Raw genomic sequence first — 24,792 nt, 5'->3', positions numbered from 1 at the left:
GAACACTCGCATCCTCTCCCACTTATACCTCCCAGCTCCACCAGGCCATCCCAAATCCCCTCCCCTCCCCTCCTCCACCCCCCGTCAGTCGCGCGCATTCTCTCCCGACCCCGTCGTCCATACACTCCTTCCCCTCCGCCCCCCTCCTTCCTGCTTCACAGGTTGCGTATCCGTACAATCGCCCTCTTTTCCCGCCCGATTACCTTACCTTGCGCGTTCCGTGGAAAATAACACACACCAAATATTTGTTGTTGTTAACGTCCAAAGGCCCCCGTCTTTGGATTATTCCATTGCAGCCTTCTCGCGCCCGTCTTCTAATTGTCATGATGAATTATTAGGGATAACCACCCAAAACTTCCCCTCCGAACTCTATTGACACCAAGAGAGTTTGGGCCGTGTCAGCCCAATTCTGCCGAATCCCTCTCCTTGGCACCCTCAGAGAGCTCGACTGCATCCCTCCAGTCAATTCTCTCCGCGCGCCTTGGTCCTTGGTCTGCAATCTGCACTCTGCACTCTGCGCTCTGCACTTGCCAGACAGACTCTGAGCCAGTCCACACACACTACTTCCACTTCCACTTCCACTACCTACCTACCTATTCGTACTGGACGGCCCCCATACCTTACCTGACCACCTCTCACGCAAGGTACCTTACCATTCCCATCCTCGTCCTCACCCAACCGCAACATTACCGGCGCCGCATCAGACACGAGCAACGCAGCCCACACACCCGGTCGACCCTTCGACACTCACTGCCAACCTTACCTCACTCACCTCCCTTGGCTTTGCTCTGCCTGCGAGTCTGCGCTCGCTCCTGCAACTTGCCTTTCAACCTTAGTACGCCCAGTCCAGCCTGGCCCCATTCGCCCGCTTAACGCGTCCAGTCGAAACCACCGACGACATCAGCTAAAGCGCTCGGCCAGCCCTTTCCCCCTTCCAACTTTCAACCTCCACCATCCAACCGTCCGTTTGGCAACTCATCCCGATCCCGACCGACTGCATCATTTCCTCTTTCGAGTCAACATCGCTTCTCCGCCCGCCATGGACTCCCAGTGGCAGCAGGGCTACGCCGATTCGGCCGGCTCTGCGAGGAGATACAATGGCGGCGGCGCTCAGATGCCTCGTGGGGAGTACAATGGTCAACCCGGTCCGCAAGGCCAGCCTGCCGGCTACAGGCACGACCAGTATCAAAGCCCTGGCGGCATATCCTCTCACGCTGCCAGCGCCGCCGCTTCGCCCATGTCCACCCCCCAGATGCGCGACAACAACGGCGACATCCCCATGCACGATGTTCAGGACTCGTACGCCGGCATGAAATACCCCATGAGACCCCATCACCAGTCTCACCTCTCGGGCAGCCGCTCATCCACTCTCTACTCTCCTCAGGAGCCCTCGGCTGCTGCCCAACGGTACTCGCCAATGGAGGCACTATCCCCCACCTCACCTTACGCGCCAAAGTCGGCGCAAAGTCAGTTCTCGTCGCCTCCGGGCCAACGACAGTCTCCGACGAGGCAGTCCGATTACATGCCCCATAGTCCTCACTATGGTGGCCGTCAACAAGCCCCGCAGCTTCCTCCGATCGCGCCCTATGGCTCCTCCCACGACGGCTACCCGTCCGCTGTCGTTGCCAACATTGACGGTGCCTTTGCAAACGACCCCAAGTCACCCCGTCGCCCTATCCCGCAGGCCATGGTTCGAGGACCTGCGCCCGAGTTCAGACAAATCAGAGCCCCGACGGATCTTCGACCCAAAGTCAATTCTCAACCTCCATTCCGCCGTGCGAACCCCGAAGGAGGATTCATTAGCGTAAGCCCATTTTCCTGGCCGGTCATCCCAGATAATCGCAGTCTACTTACATTTTCCAGCCTCTCCAAGCGCTCACGGTGCATCTGCCTGCTACGTACAGGATATGCAACCCGAACTTCAAATACGAGTCATCGCGAAACCCCCGCCGAGTACTCACCAAGCCGAGCAAGGGTGTCAAGAATGATGGATATGACAACGAAGACAGCGACTATATCCTCTACGTGAACGATATTCTGGGCTCAGAGGAAGCCGGCCACAAGTATGTCCAGGCTCTGATGCCGCTCCGTTTTGGCCGCCTTGAGTCGATACCTCGAGCTGACTTGTAATATAGGAACCGATACCTTATTCTCGACGTTCTGGGCCAGGGTACCTTTGGCCAAGTTGTCAAATGTCAAAACCTCAAGACCCAGGAAGTTGTTGCCGTCAAGGTTATCAAAAATCGCACGGCCTACTTCAACCAGAGTATGATGGAGGTCTCTGTTCTGGACTTGGTACGGCAATTCTCTTGCTCAATATTGACGACAAATTGCTGACCATAGCCCCTTAGCTCAACACCAAGCTCGATAAGAACGACGACCACCACCTTTTGCGACTCAAAGACACCTTCATCCACCGGCAACATTTGTGCCTGGTCTTCGAGCTTCTCAGTGTCAACCTGTACGAGTTGATTAAGCAGAACCAGTTCCGAGGTCTCAGCACGACTCTCGTCCGCGTTTTCGCTCAGCAACTCCTCAATGGCTTGGCCCTATTGAACAAGGCACGGCTGATTCATTGCGATTTGAAGCCGGAGAACATCCTTCTCAAGAACCTCGAAAGCCCCATCATCAAGATTATCGATTTTGGTTCGGCATGCGACGAACGGCAGACAGTCTACACTTACATCCAGTCCAGGTTTTACAGGTCCCCCGAAGTCCTGCTGGGCTTGCCCTACTCGTCGGCCATCGACATGTGGTCGCTCGGATGTATTGTAGTGGAACTATTCCTCGGCCTTCCCTTGTTCCCTGGATCGTCCGAGTACAACCAAGTTTCGCGCATTGTTGACATGCTCGGCAACCCTCAAAATTGGATGATCGAGATGGGCAAGCAAGCCGGCGAGTTCTTTGAGAAGAGGCAGGACGAGTTTGGACGACGAACGTACCAGTTGAAGAGCATGGAGCAGTACGCTCGGGAGCACTCGACCAAGGAGCAGCCCAGCAAGAAGTACTTCCAGGCAAACACTCTGCCAGAGATCATCAAGTCGTACCCTATGCCACGCAAAAACATGAAGCAGAGCGAGATCGACAGAGGTAAGATTCCACGTTCTTACATCACCCTTGGGGATAAATACTAACGCAGCTTGTAGAAATGAATAACAGAATCGCCTTTATCGATTTCGTTCGGGGTCTTCTCAACATCAACCCGCTGGAACGTTGGTCCCCGCAACAGGCCAAGCTCCACCCATTCATCACCCAGCAGAAGTTCACTGGTCCTTTCGTGCCGCCCATGAATCTGAAGTCGAGCTCTCTGAATCGGTCTCCGGCGCCAGGCACCCAGCAACAGCAGCAAGCTGAAGCACTGAGCAAGCAGAGGGCACAAGCCGCTCAGGCACAGGCGAACTCTGCGGCACAGGGAGCTTACGCCCAGATGGCTGCTCAATATCAACAACCCGCACACCCTCAGCAAGCGCCCATGTACAATAATCAACAAATGTACTCTCCTAGCAACAGTCATGCAGCTCAGCCGCCACCCTACGGAGCCCAGCAGCAAGGTGCATATGGACAAATGGTCATGCCTCAACAACCAGCGCAGATGCCTCCTGGGCCGTATGGTAATGCTTCTCAGCAGCCTGGCCTGTATCCTCAGCAGGGCATGCGGCCCGCACGCCAACGTGCCTCAACCATGGAGCAGCAGCAAAGTGGTATTCCAGCCGCCATTCAGCGCGTGGCTAGTCACCTCGACCCAAGCCAGCCGATTCGTTTGCAGCCTAGCCCTGCCTACTACCCCCCTGGTGCCGACAGTGGTATGGCGGGCATGGACAATGCGGCTAATCGGGCTGGTAGACGTGGAAGCCGTGCACAGCAAGGAGGAGGAAGAGGAAACCGAGACTTCATTCGCAACCTTGAGGAGCGAACGCTCGAAGAAGGCTTCATGGGAAGCCAGAATCCCTGGCACTGATGGCCGGGCGACCTTTGATCAAAGTGATTTGAAATACGCATTGAAATTCCTTCGCAGCCTTGGGTCATCAGTCTACCCTTCACATGAGACTATGGGAGGTGAAGTTAGGACAGCCCGGATGTCAATGCTACGGCATTCGCTTGCGCCAGGTCGAATACAGCAGTGCAATCCCTGAACGCATGGTGGCAATTGGACGAAGAAGATACCCGATGGCTCCAACAAGGGAGACCTGTTGCAGGGGACCATCTGAAGAAGACGAGGTTCAAAGCCAGGCTAGATCAGGACGACGACGAAACATACACAAATATGGGAGCTTTGATGGGACGATGCATGAGAGGAAATTGACGGACAGTATTGGGTTGGTGGGGATGGCGGCCTTGACGGCGGAGGAAAGGAAAGGAAGGGCTCGACGGCCAGCAACGACATACGAGATCACGTCCTCTTCACACACCGTTCCTAACTACTTACCTACCTACCTTTGTTCCTAAGGTTAAAAGGGTTCCGGATACAGCAGGTTGGCTTTGCAAGTTGTTTGACTAATGTGGAAGTGACAATGATGTCAAAGGGGCAAGAAGTTGCTGACCTGATCATGTGTGCCTACTCAATCAATGTTCAAGATACCAGGTTTAAACTCCACACTTGTATGGTTCTTAGCTCCCAGCCTACCTTAGGGAAGGGGCTGTTGATGTGGTCTCTTCAGTAAGATGTTGCCAGAGCTCATGTGCATCCTGGGAAGTACGAGCGCATCGACCCCCTTGTCTTTGCACGTACTCCTTATTGGGTGCTTCCATTGAATGGGACCTTCTATCTTCACTATTCCTACATGTTCTACTTTAAGGGGGAAGTTACTGACTAGGTGTCACTCTCGCCTTCCATGAGGTTACGAAAAGGATTGAGATCAGTTCCTCCTTGTTTGACACCTTTGCATTCGTATTCTACTCCTCAATCACCTTCATCATTGCCCACCCAGCTTTGGCACCCATCACTAAGACAACAACCTTTGATTCCTTGGATTTCTCTGTTGCTTTTACAATCTAGCATCTACCCACAACGGGGCCACTCATCAGTCCCCGAGCTGCTGTTTGCTGTTACCTCAAACATCCCCAAATTCCTTCGTCGACGTCCCTCACGATAGTCATGGCGCATCCTCTCTTGGTAATGAAGCAGAGGGATGCTGTTGGCCCCAAACCACTCTCGAGACCTCAAGCCAAACGCCGCTCGGAAGTCACGCCGAGGAAAGACTTGTCGTCAATGCAAGGAAGTTCCGATTCGGAGCCCAGTCTCAAACGCGACGGCAGCACAAGAAACAGGCATCGCGCCTCCTTGAGCAACTTATGGCACAAAACTGTCTCCCGTATGCCGACCTTGAGCAAAAAGGATGCCTCGAAAGGACAGATTGCCAGGGCAGCTCATGCCTCCTCAACAGATCAGTCCGATTCGCAGACCGACGAAGGTGAACAGCATCAGATCGACAAGTCTGCAACTAGCAAGGACGATATCACGTCATCCCAGAGGAAAAAAGGTTCGATTGAAACCCAAGCACTCATTGATTGTCTGCTCTTGAATGCTGATTTCTGTTATTTTTAGGTTTGTTCAAACGCCGAAGCCTCGGAAACATATTTGGTACCAGCAGCCGAAAAACACTCAAGAGATACATCAAGTCTGAGGAGGCTCTCGCGACCTCTGTGGGGTCTGATGTAGAGACGCCAGTCCATGACAGGTTTTCATCTGCCTCGCTCGTCGCTCCAGAGCTGCCAAAGGTGCGGGCATCAGGGAACTTTGAGAAGGAGTGCGTGATCATCACTGGAGAGCCACCCACAGTGCAACCGCCGATTTGCCTAGGAAAGCATACGCCCCAATTACTGAAAATACAGACGGGAGATGGCCAGCCCCCTTTCCTTGATCTAGGTGATGCCCTTGAGGATCGAGTTCCGGATGTTTCGCTATCAGCATTGGCTTTGGCCAAGCGACCTAGGTCTTTGGATCTCAAGAAACTCCTGGTAGACGCTTCGGCAGCAGCAGATCTGAACTTCATCACATCGGCCCTGGACAAGGAACACGGTAAGGAAAAGCAGACATCGAAGCCATCCTCCACTGATCAGCATGTGCACTTGGGGTCTGGAACACCGCGACCAGTCGAGGCGAAAAACCCTCTCGAGGTGGCCAACAAAGCCTCGGAGGCGGAGTCTGGGAACATGGTTGCGAGCATCAAGACGACTGATGCAGCCTCCGCTGTCATCCAAGCTGAGATGTCCAACAAAATTCTACCTGCAGTGAATACCGAGGCGACTGATCCACCCTCTATTATCTTCCCGGTCGAGATGTCCAACAGGATTGTACCCGTGGTCAATACTGCGCTGACTAGATTTCCTGGAGAGTCCGACTCTCGAGATGCTGTTGCCAGCACAGAGGCGACTGGCCCGAGAATCAAAGAGGTAACCGTTCGAGACGCCGGGTACACTCCGATCGAGAAGCCGGATTTTGAACGATCAACGAGAGAGCACATATTGAGGTCGTACGCTCAAATTTCTGGCAAGTATGGACCTTTCTATCCTACAGCAAGGATGCGGACATCAATTGACCTTGTCTGGCAAGATGGCATAGGCATTACCTCCCATGGACTGAATGCTAATGCTTTATGCAGAGAAGACTGGGAGAGCGATACTACTGTAGCTGGACTGGAAAAAGATGATGTTCCGGACACAAACCTCATGCGCAAACAATCGGACGATGGACAACTCCAAGAATACCTATGTTTGCCACACAACGTGAGCGAAGGTGAGGCTGAGAGGAAGCCTAAATACGGCGAATGGCTGTCGAGGAGCGCTATTCCAGTGACAGATAACTCGACAATGACTCGCGAAATACATAGAGAGACGATGGACACAGGCCGGCTCGCCGTGATCCCGGATATGACCCTAGAACTCCAGTCTACGAAGAGGAACGGATACAGCATTATCTACCCGCCGAACTACGTTTCTAAACCTCGGGTTACCTCGATGAATGCTTTGGTCATGGAGCCTCTCCTCAATACAGCAAGCGAACGCCATCGTGTCATATCCGATGGCAAAGGCAGGGCTATCACTAGCAATGACACCAGCAGTTTGAGCGTTGATTCAGGTGGCTCAGAGATCCGAAGGAGAAAAACAAAAAGCATGACGTTCATCAAAAACATTGATACTTCTTCTCTCGACAATTCTTACAATCAAATGCGGAAGTTGGCCTTTCCTGGAGACTCAATCGGTGGCCCTGAAAGCCGGTTTGAGACATCAGTCTAGTACGATGGAGGCAGCTGGGACGTTTGTGAGGACTACAGTGATGTGGATGAGGTTTTCTGACTTTTTGGTTTTCGGTTTCTTTCTTTAATCAGCTCAACTTTTCGTCTATGGACATGCGAAAGGCACTGAGGGGTCTAATAGGTGGTCTTCAAGCCCCGATCATGGTGGCTCTTTGTAAAGTAACGTTTAAACCAAAACAAATGCCCTGGCTCAAACATTGTTGGCGTTGAACGTCCAAAAAAGTAAAAGCCACACCCGTGAGTGCCATGGTTGCAGTGGCTTTGGGTTGGGAGCTCCGACTCCAGACGGCCCCATTGCAGAAAGAGGTACGTACCGAACCATCCAATCGATTGGAGACCCCTGGAACACGCTCCCATGGGCCATGGCCCTCTCTATCCGTACCTTTAGGTACCTAGTGTAAACCAACGCGCCCAGGTCAGCCTCAAGTTGTTACGCCTGTCCCATGCTCGTCAGGGTCTTTGCAAGGTACTTCATCCATTCTTCCACTTGTCTTTGCCCGCCTTCTCGAATCAAAGTGTCTTTTTTACAGCCACGAACCTATCGGCGACCAAAGCAATCTACCTTAGGTAGTCCTTTTCTCACTCCTTTCTCAACCCTTCACCCTTTCCGCCTTCGATCTCGCAGACACCCCTACGTTTTCGACAGTTGCGACTAGCACACTTAACCTCATTCCATCCCTCCGACCGAAACTCTTTGCCCAGGAGATCAATCAACATGGCGAAGGTAGCAACCGACTTTGAGAAGATCATCCAACAAGGTATAACCTTTTTTTCATTTACTATGTGATTGGACGCCGCCCATTCAGAACGGAACGCTGACCAGGGCGATATTCTGCTTCGCTATGCAGGACGAGAGAGGAAGAAGAACGAGGCGCTGGCACAGAAGATCTTCTCCAAGGATAGGCGGCAGAGCGCGCCTTCAAAGCTCAAGCCCGGTGCGGGGCCGTCGCTGGCTAGCCGAGTCGGCATCACCAAGAAGGTACGCATTTAACTCATCTCATCGTTTGTTTCTAGTTTTGAGCAAATCGACGAACGAGCGTTCGCTAACGTTCTTTTCAACTCGCAATCAGCCGCGCACCGCATCCCTTGGTCCCAAGGCCCTTCCCGCTGGCAACATCGATGGCGACTGGACACATGACCTCCACGGAACGGTGAATGGCGGCGGTAACGGCGGCAGAGGACGAAACAACAACGGCAATAGCGCCGGCGCAGGCGGCCTCGCGTCGCGCATCTCTGCGCCGGGGGGAGGAGGAGGAAGGTCCGCGCCCACCGCGGCGTCGATGGGCAACGGCAATAACAACAGCAGACGACGCGCCGAGCAGAAGGCGGCGAGAGTCGCTGCCGCGATGGAGCGCTCGGGCGCCATGGCCGACGTTCAGATGACCTCCGTCGCGAACGTGGTGTCCACGGGACCGGTGATCAAGCAGGGCCTCTCTATCAGAGGGCTGGCGGGGCCGTTTGCGGTGATGGCGCAGAACTTTGCGCCGGGGACGACGGCGGCGGACATCGAGAGCGCGATGACGCCCGTAGGCGGGGAGATGCTGGATTGTCGGATCATCAAGACGACGCCTCTGATTCTGGCGGAGATGGTCTTTGCGACGAAGGAGGGCGGTGATGCGGTTATTTCCACATTCAACAACCAAACGGTAAGAAGCCCTGGCCCCCTACCTCTCTTTCGCATCTGCTATGCACGAGATGACGGCAAGCACACTTTGGGATTTATTTACTGATTTGAGGGCGACTACAGGCCGATGGACGCATCATCAAGGTCTACCCCAAGCCCGGCGGCTACAAGGAGCCCACTACCCGCCCCGCGAACGGCCGTTCGACATCCAGCAACTTTGTCGACGGCATGAACGGATTTCCCGAGGCCACGCAGGAGGACAACGGCGGCTTGTACAGCGACGACCTCGTTCGCAAGGCCGGCAACAACAACAATAACGCCCGTAGAGGACGCAACTTCAACCGTGGCGGCAGACGATGAAGGGAGGGGCGAGATGACACGATGAGAAACATTTCCGGTCGGTGCTAGACGGCAAATTATGGGCACAACACTAAAAAAAGAAGACGTCGTATCCATAGGGGTTTCTACTTGGGCGTTACATTTTTCGAGAGCGGGCTTGGGAAAGGGTCGGAAATACCTAGGCGACTCCATGGGTATGTTGATTCTGCTCGTAAAGGGGGGCGAGAATTTACAAATCGGGGGTGGATCTCTTCGCAAGGAAGGGGAAGGTTCTTTTTTCGAGGGGGCGCAGATCTCTCTCTCATCCAGGGAGGCGCGTGTACTATTAGATCAAAAGAGACTTTGCCATTTTTTTCTTCTTCAGTAGACTTTCGTTCTCTTCTTCGCGATTTTGCAATTCAGGGCGTCTTCGAGGAACGGCGGCGTTGGTTCACGGTTCAAAGCTTAGAAATGTGCATTGAGATTGGGGTATTTGTTCTATAGATGTGACGAGGCTTGAGTCGTTCTATATCTTTGGTATGTTTGCATGGCTCAGATGTTGTTTTTACATGGTAGTGTACAGTTCATAACAATGATGTTTTTACAAGTCCAACATCTCTTGTTCGTCCTTCTTTGCGGGCGTAGCATCCTGTATACGTTGGTTCGGGTCGGTAAACTCGACTGCGAACCGGTTCAGCTTGCTCCGCTTCTCCTTGAGGCTGATGAACGCTTCTTCATCGGCAGCGAGCGCCTTCTCGTTGACGACCTTGTCGACGGCGCTAATCATCTTGCGCGCGAGGTCAGCAAGGTCCTCGACGGCCTCGGCGCGTTTCCGGGCCACGTCCCTGCCCTGGGACTTGATCAAGGCCTCCTTGGCCGCGGAGAAGGGCTGCCAGAGATTTTCCACGGCGGCGGCGAGTTGCTGGGCGTAGCCGCGCTTCGCGCCCTTGGTATCGCCCGCCTTGTCCATCTGGCGGAAGTTGAAGTGGCAGATGATGGCAGCCTTCATGTAGATGAGGAGGGCGCGCACGTCTACAGGGGTTTTCTGAGCGGCGCCGTGGGCGAGCATCGTGTTCAGAATGGACGTGGCGTCGGAGAATGCGTTTTGGCTCATGTTGTTGTTGATGCAGGCGGAGAGGGCGCGGCGGTAGACGATGGGAGGAACAGGTTTGTCGGAGGGCATCTGCTGTACAGCCTTCGCGGCGTCTTTACTTGAGCCGCTGCGCTCGTAGAGACGAATCATTTGGTGGTAATTGTCGGTGTCGGGGTTGACGCCGTAGTAATGGACAAAGAGGTCCCAGTATTTCACGCCCAGCTTGGTCTGCTTTTGCTCGCGAACGATAGCGAGGACGAGGGATAGGGTGTTGGCCCGCGGTACGGCATATTTGATCTTTGGTGAGAGGACTGTGGCTTTGCGCTTTGCGCTACCGGTCGCGCTGATGCCCTTCATCTCGTCGTTGATGCGGTGCGCATAGTCTCCCGTGGGCGTGCGGTTGTAGTTCCGGACGCTCATGGTCTCTTCGAGCATGGTAAGAATCTTGCCTCTGTCCTTAGTACCTCCGAGGAGCAGAACACGACCCATGGCGCACACCAGGTCCTCGTCGATCTCCAGCTTCCCGTTACGCCAGTTGCGCATGACCTCCTCCCATATATGCTTGCATCGTGTGATCGTCTGCTCCACCGTATCGATGTGCTGTTGTAGAGACTGCCCTTTGCGATTGTCCTGATTCTCAGCCTCTGCGCGCAGCGTGTTGATGATGGCTGTGTACGTGTAAGCAGTGTTCTTGCGACCTGACTTGGCATCGGCCGAGTCGGCCAGCGTGAACATGTTTTCGACGTCGCCTGCGCGGCCGCAACACTGGATCACGGCGTTGACATGTATCGAGTTAGGCTTGATCTTTGCGTCCTCCTTGAGCATCGTTTTGTACAAAGCCAGGGCCTTGGCACTGGCGGCCTTCGGTTCGCGGGACTTTGCACAGCCGGTGAAGATGATGGTAAATGTCTGTTCGTTGGGTGATTGGCCGCGCTTCTTCATGTCGTTGAAGAGGCTGATGGCAAAGTTGACTCGCTTCAACTCCATGATCTGGTACTTGATAAGGTGGTTCCAGGCCACGACGAGGTCGGTATCCTTGGCGCTGGCGCGCTGGACAAGGAGAAGGGCCTCATCGAAGCGACCCTTCTGGAGTGTGGCCTCGACATGCTTGGCGATGTTGAAGGGGTTTTCCAGGTGCTCAAGATGTTTCGACACAGCCCAGTCTAGCTTCTGTTTCCTCCTCTTTTCTGCGAATTCCTCGCTGCTGCCGTGGGTGTCCTTTTCTATTTCCTTTCCTTCTTTCAAGAACGCTCTGCCTGCGGCAGTCGTGGGTGTTGCCTTTCGATGGGCAAGTCGGCGTTGGCTGCCCGGCGGGCCACGTTGAAGGATGGGTAAAGTAGAGGATAGTTCGGAGAAGGAGGCCTTTCCCGACGAGGATTGAAGCGCCCGTGTGAGGCAAGCTTTGCAGGATAGCATTCTCGAGGGTCTTTTGCGGCGGAAGGCTATGTGGTTCTGGAGCTTTACACGAGGACCTCCTTCAATCATGAAAGCGCCTCCGGGAAATTTTGCGACTAAACTACCTTACCCAAGCTCTCTTATCTTATCGGAGAGCTTGCTCCCATGCCTGTGCCTGCGTCTTTGGGGCGTCCTGCATGGCTTAGCGTGTCGCGCAGAACATTGACGTTGGTTGCGGGGCGGGCCTCTTTATGAGTGCCCCCACTTTGTAGTGTTTAGCGCAGACTCGACCAATTGGCCTGACGGCAATTAAGCAAAAAACGCGTCGCCAAACACGAACGCGACTTTCATTGCGCGCCGCCCCTGGCTGAACGGCCAAATTATAGTGCACATGTATCCCGTGCTTTGTGTTATCCCACCCACAACAGGCCTACTCCGTTCCTCGATACAAACACACATTGACACGCCAAAACTTTCAGTGCCTATCGCCTGTGCCGAATAATTTCTTGCTCTATACGATGAATTGAGTGTTCATTCGAGAACTTGAACTTTCCCTCTCATACTCGACACACCAGCCCTGCCCACCATGCCCAAGGTCGACAGACGCTCGAAGCTGGCCGAGCTTCGGGCTCTGCGAGCGTCCGGCAAGAGAGCCAACTACGAGGTTGAGGAGGTCGACGAGCTTTACGAAGAGGTTGACGAGAACCAATACAAGAAGATCATTAGAGACCGTCTGGATCAAGACGATTTCGTTGTTGACGACAATGGCGAGGGATATGCCGACGATGGTCGGGAAGAGTGGGATCGTCAGCCCCAGTACTATTCGGAAAGCGATGAGGACATGCCAATAAAGGGTCGTGGTAGGCCAAGCAAATCCTGTAAGAAAAAAATCCAATCCGTATACTTGCAAGATCTATCATACTGACACTCAGTAGCAAAAAAGCAGCGCGAAGAAGAAGCGGCCAAGCGAGATGCCAACGACAGAGACATTAGCGAATACTTCACAAAGGGTGCTACCAAGACACAAGCCAAGCCGAAGGTTCGTCATATGCGCCCAAAGCCAGAGAGAAATTGTACTAACAACAGCCGTAGGTCGCCAAAACGAAAGAAGACGATGATTTCCTTGCCGATCTCCTGGGCGAGGTCGACGCCAACATCCCCGCGCCTGCGTCCCGGTCAGCCAAACGTAACAGATCCCCCGAGCGTCGCCGAGCCCGTGTGCTTTCTCCCGCCCCCGAGACCAGGACGCGCCTTACCAAGAGAACAAAGACTGTGGATGACAGACTATCGTCTCCTACATTCGACAACTCAGCAGTCGATGATGGCTACTTGCCCCCTATGGGTGACGATAGAGATGATAGCCCCGCTCCGATCACTGTAGACGATGTTCCCATGTCCGAAGACCCCGCGCCATCATCACCCGCCGCTAAAGTAGCCCAGCGCAAGGCAATGGTCAAGCCGGAGCCCCTGGACGAGGAAGACGATGATATGATGGAGGTTGCTCACGCTGGTGCGGTCACTGCTGCTAGTGTCAACATCACAGGGTCAAGACCACCGAAGAAGCTTGTCAAGCCCGATCCCTACCCTACACCTTTGAGCTCGTCCCCGGTCAAGCCTGCCGCCCCATCAGTCGACTCGTCAGCGTGGAACAACATCACCGACCAACTCAATGTTGTCTCAAGCTCTCCTGCGGAGGCTAGAACCGTCGGCAAGATAGACTATAAGGATGCTATTGAGGAGGACGGCAGTCTCAACATGTTCTGGACTGACTACACCGAGGTCAATGGCAGTCTCTGCCTCTTTGGTAAGGTCTTGAACAAGAAAACTGGCTTGTACGTCAGTTGCTTCGTCAAGGTCGACAATATTCTCCGCAAGCTGTTTTTCCTTCCTCGCGAGACCAAGGTCGAGGGCGGGGAAGAGACAACCGAGGAAGTCGAGATGATGGACGTCTATTCTGAGATTGACGCTCTCATGACCAAGATGAACGTTGGCATGTTCAAGATCAAGGCATGCACAAGAAAGTACGCATTCGAGCTTCCAGGCATTCCCAAAGAGGCTCAGTACTTGAAGTGTCTCTATCCCTACACAAAGCCTGTCATTGATAGTACGACTACGGGAGACACATTCTCGCGTGTCTTTGGCACAAACACGGCGCTATTCGAGCAGTTTGTGCTGTGGAAGAACATCATGGGCCCCTGCTGGCTGAAGATTACCGATGCCGACTTTGGTGCCCTCAAGAACGCTTCTCACTGCAAGCTCGAAGTGCTCGTCGAGCACCCCAACATGGTCTCGACATTGAGCGACTCTGACAACCTCGATACACCTCCCCTGACCTTGATGAGTATCGCGTTGCGAACTGCCTTCAACCCTAAGGCCAACAAGCAAGAGATTCTCGCAATCAGCGCTCGCATCTACGAGAAGGCTTCCTTGGCTGATCCAACTCCGGCCGAGAAGCTTCCCTGCCGGACATTCACCCTCATTCGTCCTCATGGGACGGCATTCCCCCTCGGATTTGAAAATATGGCAAAAGACAGGAAGAGAGGCCTCATCAAGACGTTCCGCCAAGAGTCAGAAATCCTTATGTTCTTCCTTGCTCAGCTGGATGTTGTGGATCCAGACGTGATTCTAGGACATCAGTTGGAGGGAGTCGACTATAGCGTTCTGCTCAACCGTCTCCACGAGAAGAAGACACACCAGTGGTCTCGACTCGGTCGACTCAAGCGAACGCAATGGCCAGCTTCCATGAACAAGGTTGGTGGCAATGTCTTCGCCGAGAGGCAAATCATGGCTGGTCGTTTGCTTTGCGACCTGGCCAATGATGCTGGAAAGTCTGCCATGTTCAAGTGTCAATCTTGGAGCTTGACAGAAATGTGCAGTCTTTACTTGCCGGGTAACAACCGCAGACAGGACATCGATAATGAAGCTGCGCTCAAGACATGGGCAACCCAGTCCAAGGATGGTATGATGAACTACGTCTCACACATGGAGGCTGATACCCACTTCATCACCGCACTGGCTTTACAGGTCCAGCTTCTCCCCTTAACTAAGGTCCTCACCAACTTGGCCGGTAACTCATGGGCGAGAACCCTTACCGGAACTCGTGCCGAGCGCAACGAATACATTCTGTTGCATGAGTTCCACCGCAACAAGTACATTTGCCCTGATAAACAAACTTTCAGGGGTAGAATGGCCCAGGAAGAAAATGAGGCGGAAGAGGGCGACGGCAAAAAGAAGGATAAATACAAGGGTGGTCTCGTTTTCGAGCCCGAGAAAGGCCTCTACGACAAGTTCGTCCTAGTCATGGACTTCAACTCTCTGTACCCCTCCATCATCCAGGAGTACAACATTTGTTTTACGACTGTGGACAGATCTGCTATGGTATGCACATTTACTTCGTCCCCCTCTAACGACTAGACCAGACGCTAACTCACGCAACAGGAACAAGACGAAGAAGCTGTGCCAGAGGTTCCTAAGGACCAGGAGCAAGGCATCCTACCCAGACTCATTGCTACACTTGTTGGCCGAAGAAAGCAAGTCAAGTCCTTGATGAAAGACAAGAGTGCAACTCCAGAGCAGCTTGCCACCTGGGATATCAAGCAGCTTGCGCTGAAACTTACGGCCAACTCTATGTACGGATGTTTGGGCTACACCAAGTCCCGTTTCTACGCGCGCCCTCTCGCCGTCTTAACTACGTACAAGGGCCGTGAGATTCTGCGCAGCACCAAGGAGCTCGCCGAGAGCAATCAGCTCCAGGTCATTTATGGAGACACGGATTCCGTCATGATCAACGCCAACGTCGAGAATGTGTCCGATGCCTTCAAGGTCGGTCAAGAGTTCAAGAAGGCTGTCAACGAACGGTACAGACTCTTGGAGATCGACATTGACAACGTTTTCCGCCGAATCTTGCTTCAGGCCAAGAAAAAATATGCTGCCATCAATTTGGTTGAAAAGGATGGCAAGTTCATTGAGAAGATGGAAGTCAAAGGTCTCGACATGAAGCGTCGTGAGTACTGTGGCCTGTCCAAGGAAATCTCGAGCAAGATCCTCGACGAGATTCTGTCCGGCAACGAAACCGAGAAGTCGATCTCGCGCATCCACGAATTCCTCAGAGAGATCTCTGGTAAGATGCGTGAGCAAGCTATTCCGGTGCAAAAGTACATCATCTTCACACAGCTCGGCAAGGCCCCCACAGAATATCCCAACGCGGACTCTATGCCCCAGGTCCAAGTTGCTTTGAGGGAAATTGCCAAAGGAAAGAACGTTCGCCGTGGCGATGTTATCTCCTATGTCATCACTGGCGATCCTCAGAGCTCCGACCCTGCCCCGAAGAGAGCCTATTCTCCCCCAGATGTCATGAAGGCTGACTCTGGCCTGTCACCGGATGTCGAGTGGTACCTTGGCAAGCAAATCTTCCCCCCAGTCGAGCGTCTCTGCGCGAATATTGTTGGAACCTCGAGCTCTCAGCTTGCAGAGTGCCTTGGCTTGGACATCCGCAGGTACAAGTCAGTCCACGACCAGCAACAAGGTGGAGGAGGCAACGATGTTGAGATTCACCCCATGGAGTCACAAATTCCCGACGAAGTGCGTTTCGCCGAATGTGCCCGCCTCTCCCTTCGCTGCAGGGCATGCAAGAAGACTTCCGTGTTCGAGGGTCTGCTCGCACAGCCTGACCGCGTCTCGGCATCAGGGGTGCTTTGCGACTCTTGTGGCGCCACCATCTCAACGCTCTCGATCGTAGCCCAGCTTGAACATGCCCTCCGAACTCAGACGGCACGCTACTACGAGGGCTGGCTGGTCTGCGATGATTCCGCCTGCGGCATGCGCACCCGCCAAATGAACGTCTACGGCACGCGCTGTCTAGGCCCCAAGGGCCTTGCGCGGGATTGCCTTGGTCGCATGCGCTATGAGTACACCGAGAAGGCAATTTACAACCAACTCGTATACTACGCCAGTCTCTGGGACGTTGAAAAGGCCAAGACCAAGGCTTCAGCGGAGAATGGGAACGACATTCCGCGCGAACACAAGGATAAGGTTCTCGCGATGGCGGAGCACAACCGCGTTCGATTTGGCACTGTCAAGGGCGTAGTGGACAAGTATCTCGACAAGTGCGGTAGGCAATGGGTTGCCATGGATACTCTGTTTGCCAAGCTGGGCTTCAACAAGCTTCTTGCTGCAGCATGAGGCGACGTGCCACCACACGGGGTTTGTACACAAAGGACAGCTGATTATGATTGGGATGGGAAGTTTGGGACATGACGGAAGCTCCTGAGTTAATTCGGAGGCTGGCTTCTATGTTCTGGCGTGGTATTTGAACTTGCTTTTAGAGGAAGATGATGATATGACTTTGGGCGTTGGAGAGCTCGGAGTTTCTGGTTGGACTTGGGGAAATCGAGGCGGGCAAACCTAGCCTCTGGATATGTTTTTTGTTGTTGTTGACGTAGGAAACATGGTTAATATCATTTCAAAGCGCTTATTCACATGACCTTATCCTTCCTGCCACTGCATATGTAGTTCATGATCTTCGTACCCCGGAGATTGGAAGTTCAATGTCGACGACTGCTCTCTCGCGTTCCCGTTCATCAATATGTCGATATGATAGACGTTCGAGGGACTGAGTCGATCGTTTACCAATGCAGGTTGCCTTAGCTTGAATCCATGAGGAACTGTCATCATATGCACACGATCACGGATTATGAACACAAGAAAGATTGTGAACTATGTAGTCTCTTCTTTTTTAGGGCTAGGTCCACTGGCAAGCTCGCTGCCGAATTAAATGTACAAAGTCAGAGAAAGCATTAGGTCCCTCCACGCCCGGTCGATTATCCCCTCACCAGTCCTGCTTCCGCCGGCGAAGATGCCTAGACCAAGGGAGCAAGCCACTGTTGGCGACCAGTGACCTCAACCCCCGAGTCCTGGCCCTTTTACCGAGCACCTCTCTGCCTTCATAGTGGACAGAGATGGGTGCTGGACCAGTCCACTCCCTCCCATGACCGGGAACCACGCCCAAAATAAGTGTTGGTGACGTCGAGAGACCTGCCAGTGATGACCAAGCCAATGCCAAAAGGATGAAAAAAAGACGAAAATCCTCTTCTGAACAGATTCCTAAATCCCCTTTTTGCATTCGGAACAGGATCACGACCTTGCCGACGCTCCTGCGTATGCTTTTTGATGTCCCGCCTTAAAGAGCAAATTCGCGCACTCTCATAACATGCGCATGAGCTCTCCGTTGCTGGATGGACTCTCCCGGGGTCGTCTCTTCCTTCGTACGTCTGGCCTGTCTGCATTCAACCATTTTCCTAGCCACTGGTCCCCATGTAGCCAGGCACGTAGAAGAAGACCCATAAAGCGTCGTGAACTCGTATTAGAAAAGGAATAAAACACGTTGTGTGTTTTGTGTTTGAGCGCATCATGAAGTTGATGCGATCGGGTTGAAGAGGGCCGAATGTGGAAATGAAACATCCGGAGTCCGAAAATGGAGAACCTCTCTTCCTGGTGAGAGGTCATCTCAGTGTGAATCGTCTATGTCGGTATTCTTTCGAGGTATCATGGTCCGCAGCAAAGATCAGGGTAACTTTTGAAACACGAACTCTGAAAGCCCTCTGTGTAAATGCACCAAACAGCCCCCGCCCCCTGTCTATTTGCTTAAATGCAATGACTTATTGGAAAAGGAAATACTCGGCTACTCTCATTTGCTCTCGGCAACGGAGCTGTCGGGAACAGCCTTGGACAGTGCAGGGGAGGCAGCAGTCGAAGGAGGAGAAGCCGGGGTTTCGCTGTCCAAGTTGGCGAGTGCACTATCATAATGGTTAGTTATGAACTAGGATGATTGTTAAAAGCGCGGAATAGCTTACCTGAATGCGTTTTGATGTTGGGTGGTGGGGGGAGTGCCGGTGCGGGATGAAGCACCAGAGTCCTCGCCAGGGCGGCCAAGAGAGCCACCAGGTCCGAGTCTGCGTCCGCTGTTGCTGCGAGAGCTGAACATGGAGGTGGGGCCAAGAGAGATGTTGCCACTGGCAGCTCTGCTCGTCGAGCCCTTCAGGCGGCGCAAGTCGTCCATACCGACTTGGTTGGACTGGGCCTGCATGTAGCCAGAGGAGAAGTTGCGAGAATCGCCACGGCCGACATTGGGGCGGCCGCCAGGACCGCGTTGGCTGCCGCCACGCTGGTTTTCCATTGCCTTTTGGGCAGCAGCTGCCTCAGCCTACGGAAGGAGTTAGTAAACAGTATTTTGTAAGGATGGGGGTTGGGGTATCATACCTCTGCGCGAATCTCATCAAGAGTCTTGGGGCCCTTGTTTGCCTCCTTAGAAGCCCAGCCAGCCTTGCGAAGATCGACGACGTCCAAGAGCATGAACTTCAATCTGCTGGGAAGCTCGGGCATGTCCATCATGTGCTGGATGCGGTCGAAGTAGACGTTCATCAAGGCCTTGCCCTTCTCCGAAGCGTCAAGGTTGTTACCAATGGTTCTCAACAACTTGGAGAGAGACTCTATCTCAGCCTCGTCGGGGATACCCTCGTAGTCGACAAGCTTGCGAACACACTCGTGCATGATGCGCTCCGTCAACATGCCAAGCTTGTATAGCTCACCAATGAATTGGACGAGACCAAGACCGCGACGCTTGGCGGCAGCGGCGATGTAGTACTCGTCGGAAAGCATGGCGGCCTCGTTCGTTTGGGGCTTGCCCTCGTCTTCCTCGGGCTTGGTGGGCAGGTTGACCTTCCAGCCGCGCTCGAACTCCTCCTGACAACGGTTGAGGAGGTACTTGCGGAACAAGGCACCTCCGCTAACAACGACACCGTTCTTGTCCTTGATGTTCTCATCGCGGATCTCAGGGCTCATAGTGTCAAGCATACGCTTGCAGAACTTGGCGTACATGGAAGCCCAGTGAGCCTCGTCGGTGGCCTTCTCGAAGGTGAGCTGAATCACCTGGCGGAGAGTGCGGCCATCGGACTCGTCCTTGGACTGGCCCGCGATGGCCAGAATCTGATCGGCAATCTTGTCGAACTTCTCCGGGGTCATCTTGTTGAGAGCAGCCTTGACCTTGCGCTGAACCATCTGAGGATCCATGTGGTCGCCGCCAGGAGTAGGGCCTGAGGCTGAGGGGCCCTTGCCGACGCTGGTAGGCTTCCAGCCTGAAGCGGAGACAGTGATGGGCTTGAGCTCCATGCCAGCCGTGAGAGGCATGGTCTTGGCTGCCTGCGCATCCTTGGCGTTGTAGTCGTTACGTCTGCTGCCACCACCTCTGGCAGAGCGAGTACGGGGAGAGTTGGGACCCATGTTGGAGGAAGAGGGTGTGCGGTTCACCATCTGAGGACCAGGGAATTGGCGGAAAGTGCCCATGTTGCCAACGGGGCCGCCACCTGAGCCCATAGCTGCGTTAGCCATAGCGAACCGTTCAGCAGAAGTCGTGCCGCGGACGTTGTTAGAGGGACCACGGAAGCTGCCCATAGCACCGACTTGAGGTGCAGCGGCGCCACGTTGGGAGCCACCACGACCGGAACCAGCACGAGGGGTAGAAGCAGAACGAGAACCATCGTTGTCACCAATGAGAGACTTGACTTGCTGGTGGAACTCTGTGGAAGGCTGTTCGGTGAAGACCTTCTGGAACTGCAGCAAGAACTGAGCATCGTACTTGAAAGTCTTGCCCTTCTTGGCGACGGCAGCGTTCAAGGCAGGGTTGGGGGAGCTGATACCGGCAGGGTACAGGTCTTGGTTCATGACAGTCAAGAATCGAGCAGACTTCAAGGACTGAAGAGCAGCGCTGGGTTGGGGCGGCTCAACAGGCTTAGTGTTGAGGGGAGCCAAGTTAAGAGGCGACGGCTTGGGGCCGCGCTTCTCGGTGGGAGTAGCCTTGGGAGCGGAAGCCTCGGTGGGGGTCGAAGCCTTGGAGTCACCGATGCTGAGGTTGGACAGCTTGTCGGCAACATCGCCAACCTTTGCGGGCTCGCTGTCACCGGTCTTTCCGGCGAGCAGCTCGGCGACGGAAGGGGTGTTTCCGCCCTGTGCACGCTTTCTCTCCTTCTCCTCTTCAAGACGTTCCATCTCGCGCTCAGCCTCACGGAGCTTGCGGTCAGCCTCAGCAGCGTTCGTAGCCTTGTTTGCCTCGTCAAGCTTCTTCTGTGCCTCCTTCTCGGCTTGCTTCTTGGCGGCGTACTCGGCGGCAGCCTTCTCGCGACGGGCATCTTCCTCCTCCATTTCGCGAATCATGCGTTCCATCTCGTCCTCCTCATCGGCGGCAGCGGCGGCAGGCTTCTCGGCAGGCTTCTCAGCCGCCTTCTCAGCCTCCACCTTGGCCTTGGCCTCAGCAGCCTTCTTCTCTTCTTCAGCAGCAGCGGCCTTGGCCTTCTCTTCCTCGTCGGCCTTGCGCTTCGCTTCGGCTTCTTCCTCAGCCTTGCGAGCGTCTTCCTTTGCCTTCTCCTCAGCCTTGCGGGCTTCTTCCTTGGCCTCGGCAGCCTTCTTCTCTTCATCATCGGCCTTGGCCTTAGCATCGGCCTCTTCCTTCGCCTTGTCCTCGCCACCCTTGGCCTGCGCGATCTTGGCTCTCAGCTCATCCTGAATCTCTTGACGAGTCTTGGGAGTAGCCTGGCTGTCTGTGCGAGCGTGGGAGGGCGTTGCGGACTTAGGGGGAGGAGTAGGTGTAGAGGAGACGATGGGTGGAGTCTTGGACTGCTGGACGATAGGAGGGGCAGGCGACGACGGAGTCTTGATACTCTTCTTGAAGTCAACCGCTTCGCCGGCAGCGTTCTTGATGACAATGGCGGCACTCTTCTTGGGGCGAACGAAGTTGCCAGATGACGCGACAACTGGGGGCTTGACCTGTGCGTTCTGAGGCTGGGGAGTACCAGACACAACAACAGGCTGGCTCGGCTGGCCAGTGCTAGACGAGGGACGCTCAGAGTGAGAGGAGGTGCGTGACATGGCAGTCGGCGCAGGCTGGTGGAATGCAGGCGGGGCGTAGCCAGGCTGGAAAGCCGGGGGCGCTCCAGGCGAGGGCATATATCCCATCTGGTTGTAGTAGATGGGCCGGCCAAACTGGTCGAACTGATGGTTTGCCTGGGGAGGGTAGCCGTACTGTGCCTTTGTTTGAGTTAGCAATCTTTCGTAATTACCGCTTTCAGGAGAGAGATCGATAGGGGGGACTGGGGGACGAGAGAGTTGACAAAAGCCACTAGGTTCAGTCGACACGTAAGCCAGCTCAGTGATGCCATAGTCGCCCAAGTCTGAACAGTAACTCTGGTTCAGACCGTTACGGTCGGCCCAAAGCTGCTCTCCATGCTTGTTATGGCGCCGAGGTCTGCTGGAGTCGAACGGCAAGTCATGCGAGGAATCCACATGTCTCGACTTCACATGGGAAGACTTCTCCCAGTGCTTCAGGTTCTTCTTTTTGCTCTTGAAAGAAGGAACGAACGCAGCACCCAGATTCGACGGAACAGAAAGATCTTGAAAGGGAGGGGGAATTACATTTGGGGGCGGGCCCTGCTGGTAATATTGAGGAGAGGGAGCTGGCATCGGCATGGGATGCATCTGCGCCGGGGGCATGTTCGGGGTTCCGGGCTGGGAGTGGCCGGGCTGAGAATGGGCCAGAGCAGGGCTTCGGGCCGGCTGAGGCGAGTTCGGGTAGGGTTGCATGGGTCTTCCGGGGTGGAAGGCAGGCGGCATGCCGCCACGGCCCTGGCCGTTTCTGTACTGCTGTTGGTTCGGGGGGAATCCCATGTTGGCCTGGTACGGGGGCTGGTGAGGGTTGAAACCACGGCCACGGCCGCCCTGGGGCTGGAAACCTCCACGGCCCGGGCCTTGGTTAGGACCAGGGGCGTCGCTGTGCTGAGAAACGCCGGACTCGCGTCGGATGTGCTGGCCGGGCATCGCAGGAAGAGCGGCCTGGCTCTGGGGAGTAGAGGCTTGTCTCATGTGGCGCTGGGAAAAAAATTGCAAGTCAGTGTCACGAACGCAAGCAGGGTGTCCGAAGAGGCCGGGGCCGATATCACTTACATCGCCATCGCTTCCGAGACTGCCAAAGGTCATCGCGTTGGGCTGAGCCATGCCCGAAGGGGGACGGCCACCGCTAGCAGAGGGCTGAGGGATAGGAGAAGGAGAGTGCGCGGGAGAAGGCACTCTCTGGTTGGATCCAGGAATGGGGATCGGAGCAGCGGTAGCTTGAGGGGTGCTGTGCGCGACAGCAGGAGAGTTGTAGCCGAACTGAATGCCGGGCTTTGCACCACCGACGGGGCCGCCGTTGGGAGCGAAGCTGTTGGGGCCGTTGGCGCTGAGGGTAACGGAGCTCTTGCGAGCGTGATCGGGTGCGCTTCCGTTCATGTTGTTGGCGGAAGAGCCGTGAGCGACTGCAGGGGCAGCAGGCACAGCAGGTGTGATAGGAGGACGTCCATTTACTGGTGACGGAGCAGACGGCTTTGCATTTTGCGCAGAGGAGCCACCGACCACCACTGGTGGGTTGGATCCCGTCGCAATCAGCGGCGTGGAGGCTTGCTTCTTGTTCGCACCGGCAGCGGAAGCATATGAAGGAGCCGAAGTCGCAGCAGAGGGGGTGGGCGCCGGGTTGGACTGAGGGCTGGCAGTCGAAGTCATATGTGGAATCTCGTCGTAGCGCGTCTGTTCGTGGAGATAGTAGCGTTGATGAGGAACCGTGTCGAAACGAAGCTGACGTCGTCGGGTAGTTGTCCAAGATGCGGCAACTGGAACGATCGCTCGGGTGCCGAATCACAGATTCGATTTCGGGTACGGTTTTGGTGACGGATCGCAGAAATTCAATAAATGAATGACCGTGTCAAGAAGAACTCGAAGGAGAAAAAATTCCTCGCAAAAAGATGGATCGGATCGTTTCGGAGGTTGCGAAGTCGACTCGGTCCAAAAGGTGGATGCGGGAGGAGAGATTTTTTGTTGTTGCGGGTGAGTGCTCGTGGATTCCTTGACGGCAGGAAGGAAATATCGCTAGGCGATGGGGTGGAGAGGGGGGCAACAAGGTCTGTCTGCCTACGCAACGGGTCTTGGAAGAAACCAAATAAAGGTGTCCTTTGACCGGCGGGTACTGCAGAGGAGGGGAGAGTCGTCTTCTGAAGGGTGAGCTACAGAAGAAACTGTCGATACGGAAAGGGTCTCTCTGGTGAAGGAAAAATTATTCCACCTGGACCAGTTTCGGTGTTTGTGGTAGGTTTAGAAGGAGAAACGATCAAAAAAATTTTGGGCGACGAGATAATATGGCGTGGACCTGGGTGTGAGTGGGAGGGAAGGACCCAGGAAAAAGGTACATTGGGTTAAGTACCTCCTCATAAGCCCGCGCCGCGCCCACACCCGCCTCAGACCTTTTTCTCCATTCACTCGCCCGCCCTCGCCCTCTCGCCCTCACCCTCACCTTCCACAGACGAAAGTCTATTGCCAAATCAGTGATGAGGCCATCTTGGGCTCCATTCATTCACTGTTTATTTGAACAGATGATCGTACATCTATCTCATCTCACCATTTCTCCCGTGGGTGTTGGCATCAATTCACTGAAGCGAGACCTATCTTATTCACTCAGGCGAGGTGAACCACCCACGTTCCCTCCCGAGTCCCAACCTTTACGGGTATCCATACCCCAGTGAAGAAGGCCCCGACCCATCCTTTTTTGGCGGGATGACAGTGCGTTGCTAACCAAATCTCTCGCTTATCAACACGGTATCGGACCCGCAATTGCCACGCACAAAAGACAGTGTGGATTCCATTCGTGGAAGGGCCCTCTGATTTCAATTATCTTCTCATCCGTCACTTGCCTATCGCTCTCTCAGTCTGGCGGCATAAGGTAGGTAACCCTCTTGGTCGGGCAGCTTACGCGGGCAGCCATAGCATTATTCATCACCAAAGTAACATACTTTAAGGTAGTCAGGTAATATGGTAGCCATCAACAGGTTGGTGGTGAAGTTGAGGTACCGTCAGTAAAGAGCCATCTCATTCAGCCTCACTTCTTCAGCTTGCTTCGTACTCAGATGTATTTTGATTGCCGGACTGAGCCACACATGTTGTCTTTGTCTTGTGTTTCGAAGCCTAGGAAGGTGCATATCTAGGTAGTAAGGTATTCTTGGGTCAGCCTGTCTTGAGGGATTGATACCTGAGCA

General features: G+C 54.4%; 5 protein-coding genes across 5 annotated transcripts; 3 read left to right on the top strand and 2 right to left on the bottom strand.

Annotated features, from left to right (window-relative positions):
* The first annotated feature begins 85 nt into the window (after positions 1-85).
* On the top strand, positions 86-4,619 carry HER10_EVM0006162 (uncharacterized protein). Its single transcript, XM_035475755.1, has 5 exons — positions 86-1,804; positions 1,864-2,063; positions 2,136-2,295; positions 2,352-3,090; positions 3,147-4,619. The coding sequence occupies exons 1-5, from the start codon at positions 1,040-1,042 to the stop codon at positions 3,956-3,958; spliced, it is 2,676 nt and encodes an 891-aa protein (XP_035336099.1). The 5' UTR covers positions 86-1,039; the 3' UTR covers positions 3,959-4,619.
* A 3,080-nt stretch (positions 4,620-7,699) lies between these two features.
* HER10_EVM0004558 (uncharacterized protein) lies at positions 7,700-9,485 on the top strand. The gene is made up of 4 exons (XM_035474198.1): positions 7,700-8,014; positions 8,105-8,235; positions 8,327-8,902; positions 9,004-9,485. The coding sequence occupies exons 1-4, from the start codon at positions 7,972-7,974 to the stop codon at positions 9,238-9,240; spliced, it is 987 nt and encodes a 328-aa protein (XP_035335952.1). The 5' UTR covers positions 7,700-7,971; the 3' UTR covers positions 9,241-9,485.
* A 314-nt stretch (positions 9,486-9,799) lies between these two features.
* HER10_EVM0006638 (pentatricopeptide repeat domain-containing protein) lies at positions 9,800-11,707 on the bottom strand (the record flags this gene model as incomplete). Its single annotated transcript, XM_035476219.1, has 1 exon — positions 9,800-11,707. One exon carries the CDS (start codon positions 11,705-11,707, stop codon positions 9,800-9,802), a length of 1,908 nt encoding a protein of 635 aa, XP_035336142.1.
* A 425-nt stretch (positions 11,708-12,132) lies between these two features.
* On the top strand, positions 12,133-16,903 carry HER10_EVM0010956 (DNA polymerase). The gene is made up of 5 exons (XM_035480400.1): positions 12,133-12,564; positions 12,622-12,725; positions 12,779-13,755; positions 13,792-15,064; positions 15,125-16,903. The coding sequence occupies exons 1-5, from the start codon at positions 12,273-12,275 to the stop codon at positions 16,865-16,867; spliced, it is 4,389 nt and encodes a 1,462-aa protein (XP_035336519.1). The 5' UTR covers positions 12,133-12,272; the 3' UTR covers positions 16,868-16,903.
* Positions 16,904-17,396: 493 nt separating this feature from the next.
* On the bottom strand, positions 17,397-23,846 carry HER10_EVM0002268 (translation initiation factor 4F). Its single transcript, XM_035471988.1, has 5 exons — positions 22,676-23,846; positions 22,148-22,600; positions 18,944-21,763; positions 18,538-18,887; positions 17,397-18,480 (listed from the first exon to the last, which is right to left on the bottom strand). Exons 1-5 carry the CDS (start codon positions 23,267-23,269, stop codon positions 18,372-18,374), a joined length of 4,326 nt encoding a protein of 1,441 aa, XP_035335729.1. The 5' UTR covers positions 23,270-23,846; the 3' UTR covers positions 17,397-18,371.
* Between the last annotated feature and the right edge of the window lie 946 nt (positions 23,847-24,792).

Source organism: Colletotrichum scovillei (genome assembly GCF_011075155.1).
Source record: "Colletotrichum scovillei strain TJNH1 chromosome Unknown Contig00003, whole genome shotgun sequence".
In the NCBI taxonomy this organism is placed as follows: domain Eukaryota; kingdom Fungi; phylum Ascomycota; class Sordariomycetes; order Glomerellales; family Glomerellaceae; genus Colletotrichum; species Colletotrichum scovillei.
The sequence above is the reverse complement of the archived record's forward strand: the minus strand, read 5'-3'. Positions and strand labels throughout refer to the sequence as shown.

What these genes read in the sequence shown, in the direction of transcription:
- HER10_EVM0002268 (XM_035471988.1), bottom strand. Translation starts at nt 23,269, where the DNA reads ATGACTTCGACTGCCAGCCCTCAGTCCAACCCGGCGCCCACCCCCTCT. An exon ending in GTCTCGGAAGCGATGGCGAT is followed by an intron (nt 22,601 to 22,675) that starts GTAAGTGATATC and finishes TTTTTTTCCCAG; the next exon opens with CGCCACATGAGACAAGCCTC. An exon ending in TTGATGAGATTCGCGCAGAG is followed by an intron (nt 18,888 to 18,943) that starts GTATGATACCCC and finishes CTCCTTCCGTAG; the next exon opens with GCTGAGGCAGCTGCTGCCCA.
- HER10_EVM0010956 (XM_035480400.1), top strand. Translation starts at nt 12,273, where the DNA reads ATGCCCAAGGTCGACAGACGCTCGAAGCTGGCCGAGCTTCGGGCTCTG. An exon ending in TGGTAGGCCAAGCAAATCCT is followed by an intron (nt 12,565 to 12,621) that starts GTAAGAAAAAAA and finishes GACACTCAGTAG; the next exon opens with CAAAAAAGCAGCGCGAAGAA. An exon ending in CTGTGGACAGATCTGCTATG is followed by an intron (nt 15,065 to 15,124) that starts GTATGCACATTT and finishes CTCACGCAACAG; the next exon opens with GAACAAGACGAAGAAGCTGT.
- HER10_EVM0006162 (XM_035475755.1), top strand. Translation starts at nt 1,040, where the DNA reads ATGGACTCCCAGTGGCAGCAGGGCTACGCCGATTCGGCCGGCTCTGCG. An exon ending in AGGTCTCTGTTCTGGACTTG is followed by an intron (nt 2,296 to 2,351) that starts GTACGGCAATTC and finishes ATAGCCCCTTAG; the next exon opens with CTCAACACCAAGCTCGATAA. An exon ending in GCAGAGCGAGATCGACAGAG is followed by an intron (nt 3,091 to 3,146) that starts GTAAGATTCCAC and finishes CGCAGCTTGTAG; the next exon opens with AAATGAATAACAGAATCGCC.
- HER10_EVM0004558 (XM_035474198.1), top strand. Translation starts at nt 7,972, where the DNA reads ATGGCGAAGGTAGCAACCGACTTTGAGAAGATCATCCAACAAG. An exon ending in GAGTCGGCATCACCAAGAAG is followed by an intron (nt 8,236 to 8,326) that starts GTACGCATTTAA and finishes ACTCGCAATCAG; the next exon opens with CCGCGCACCGCATCCCTTGG. An exon ending in CCACATTCAACAACCAAACG is followed by an intron (nt 8,903 to 9,003) that starts GTAAGAAGCCCT and finishes GGGCGACTACAG; the next exon opens with GCCGATGGACGCATCATCAA.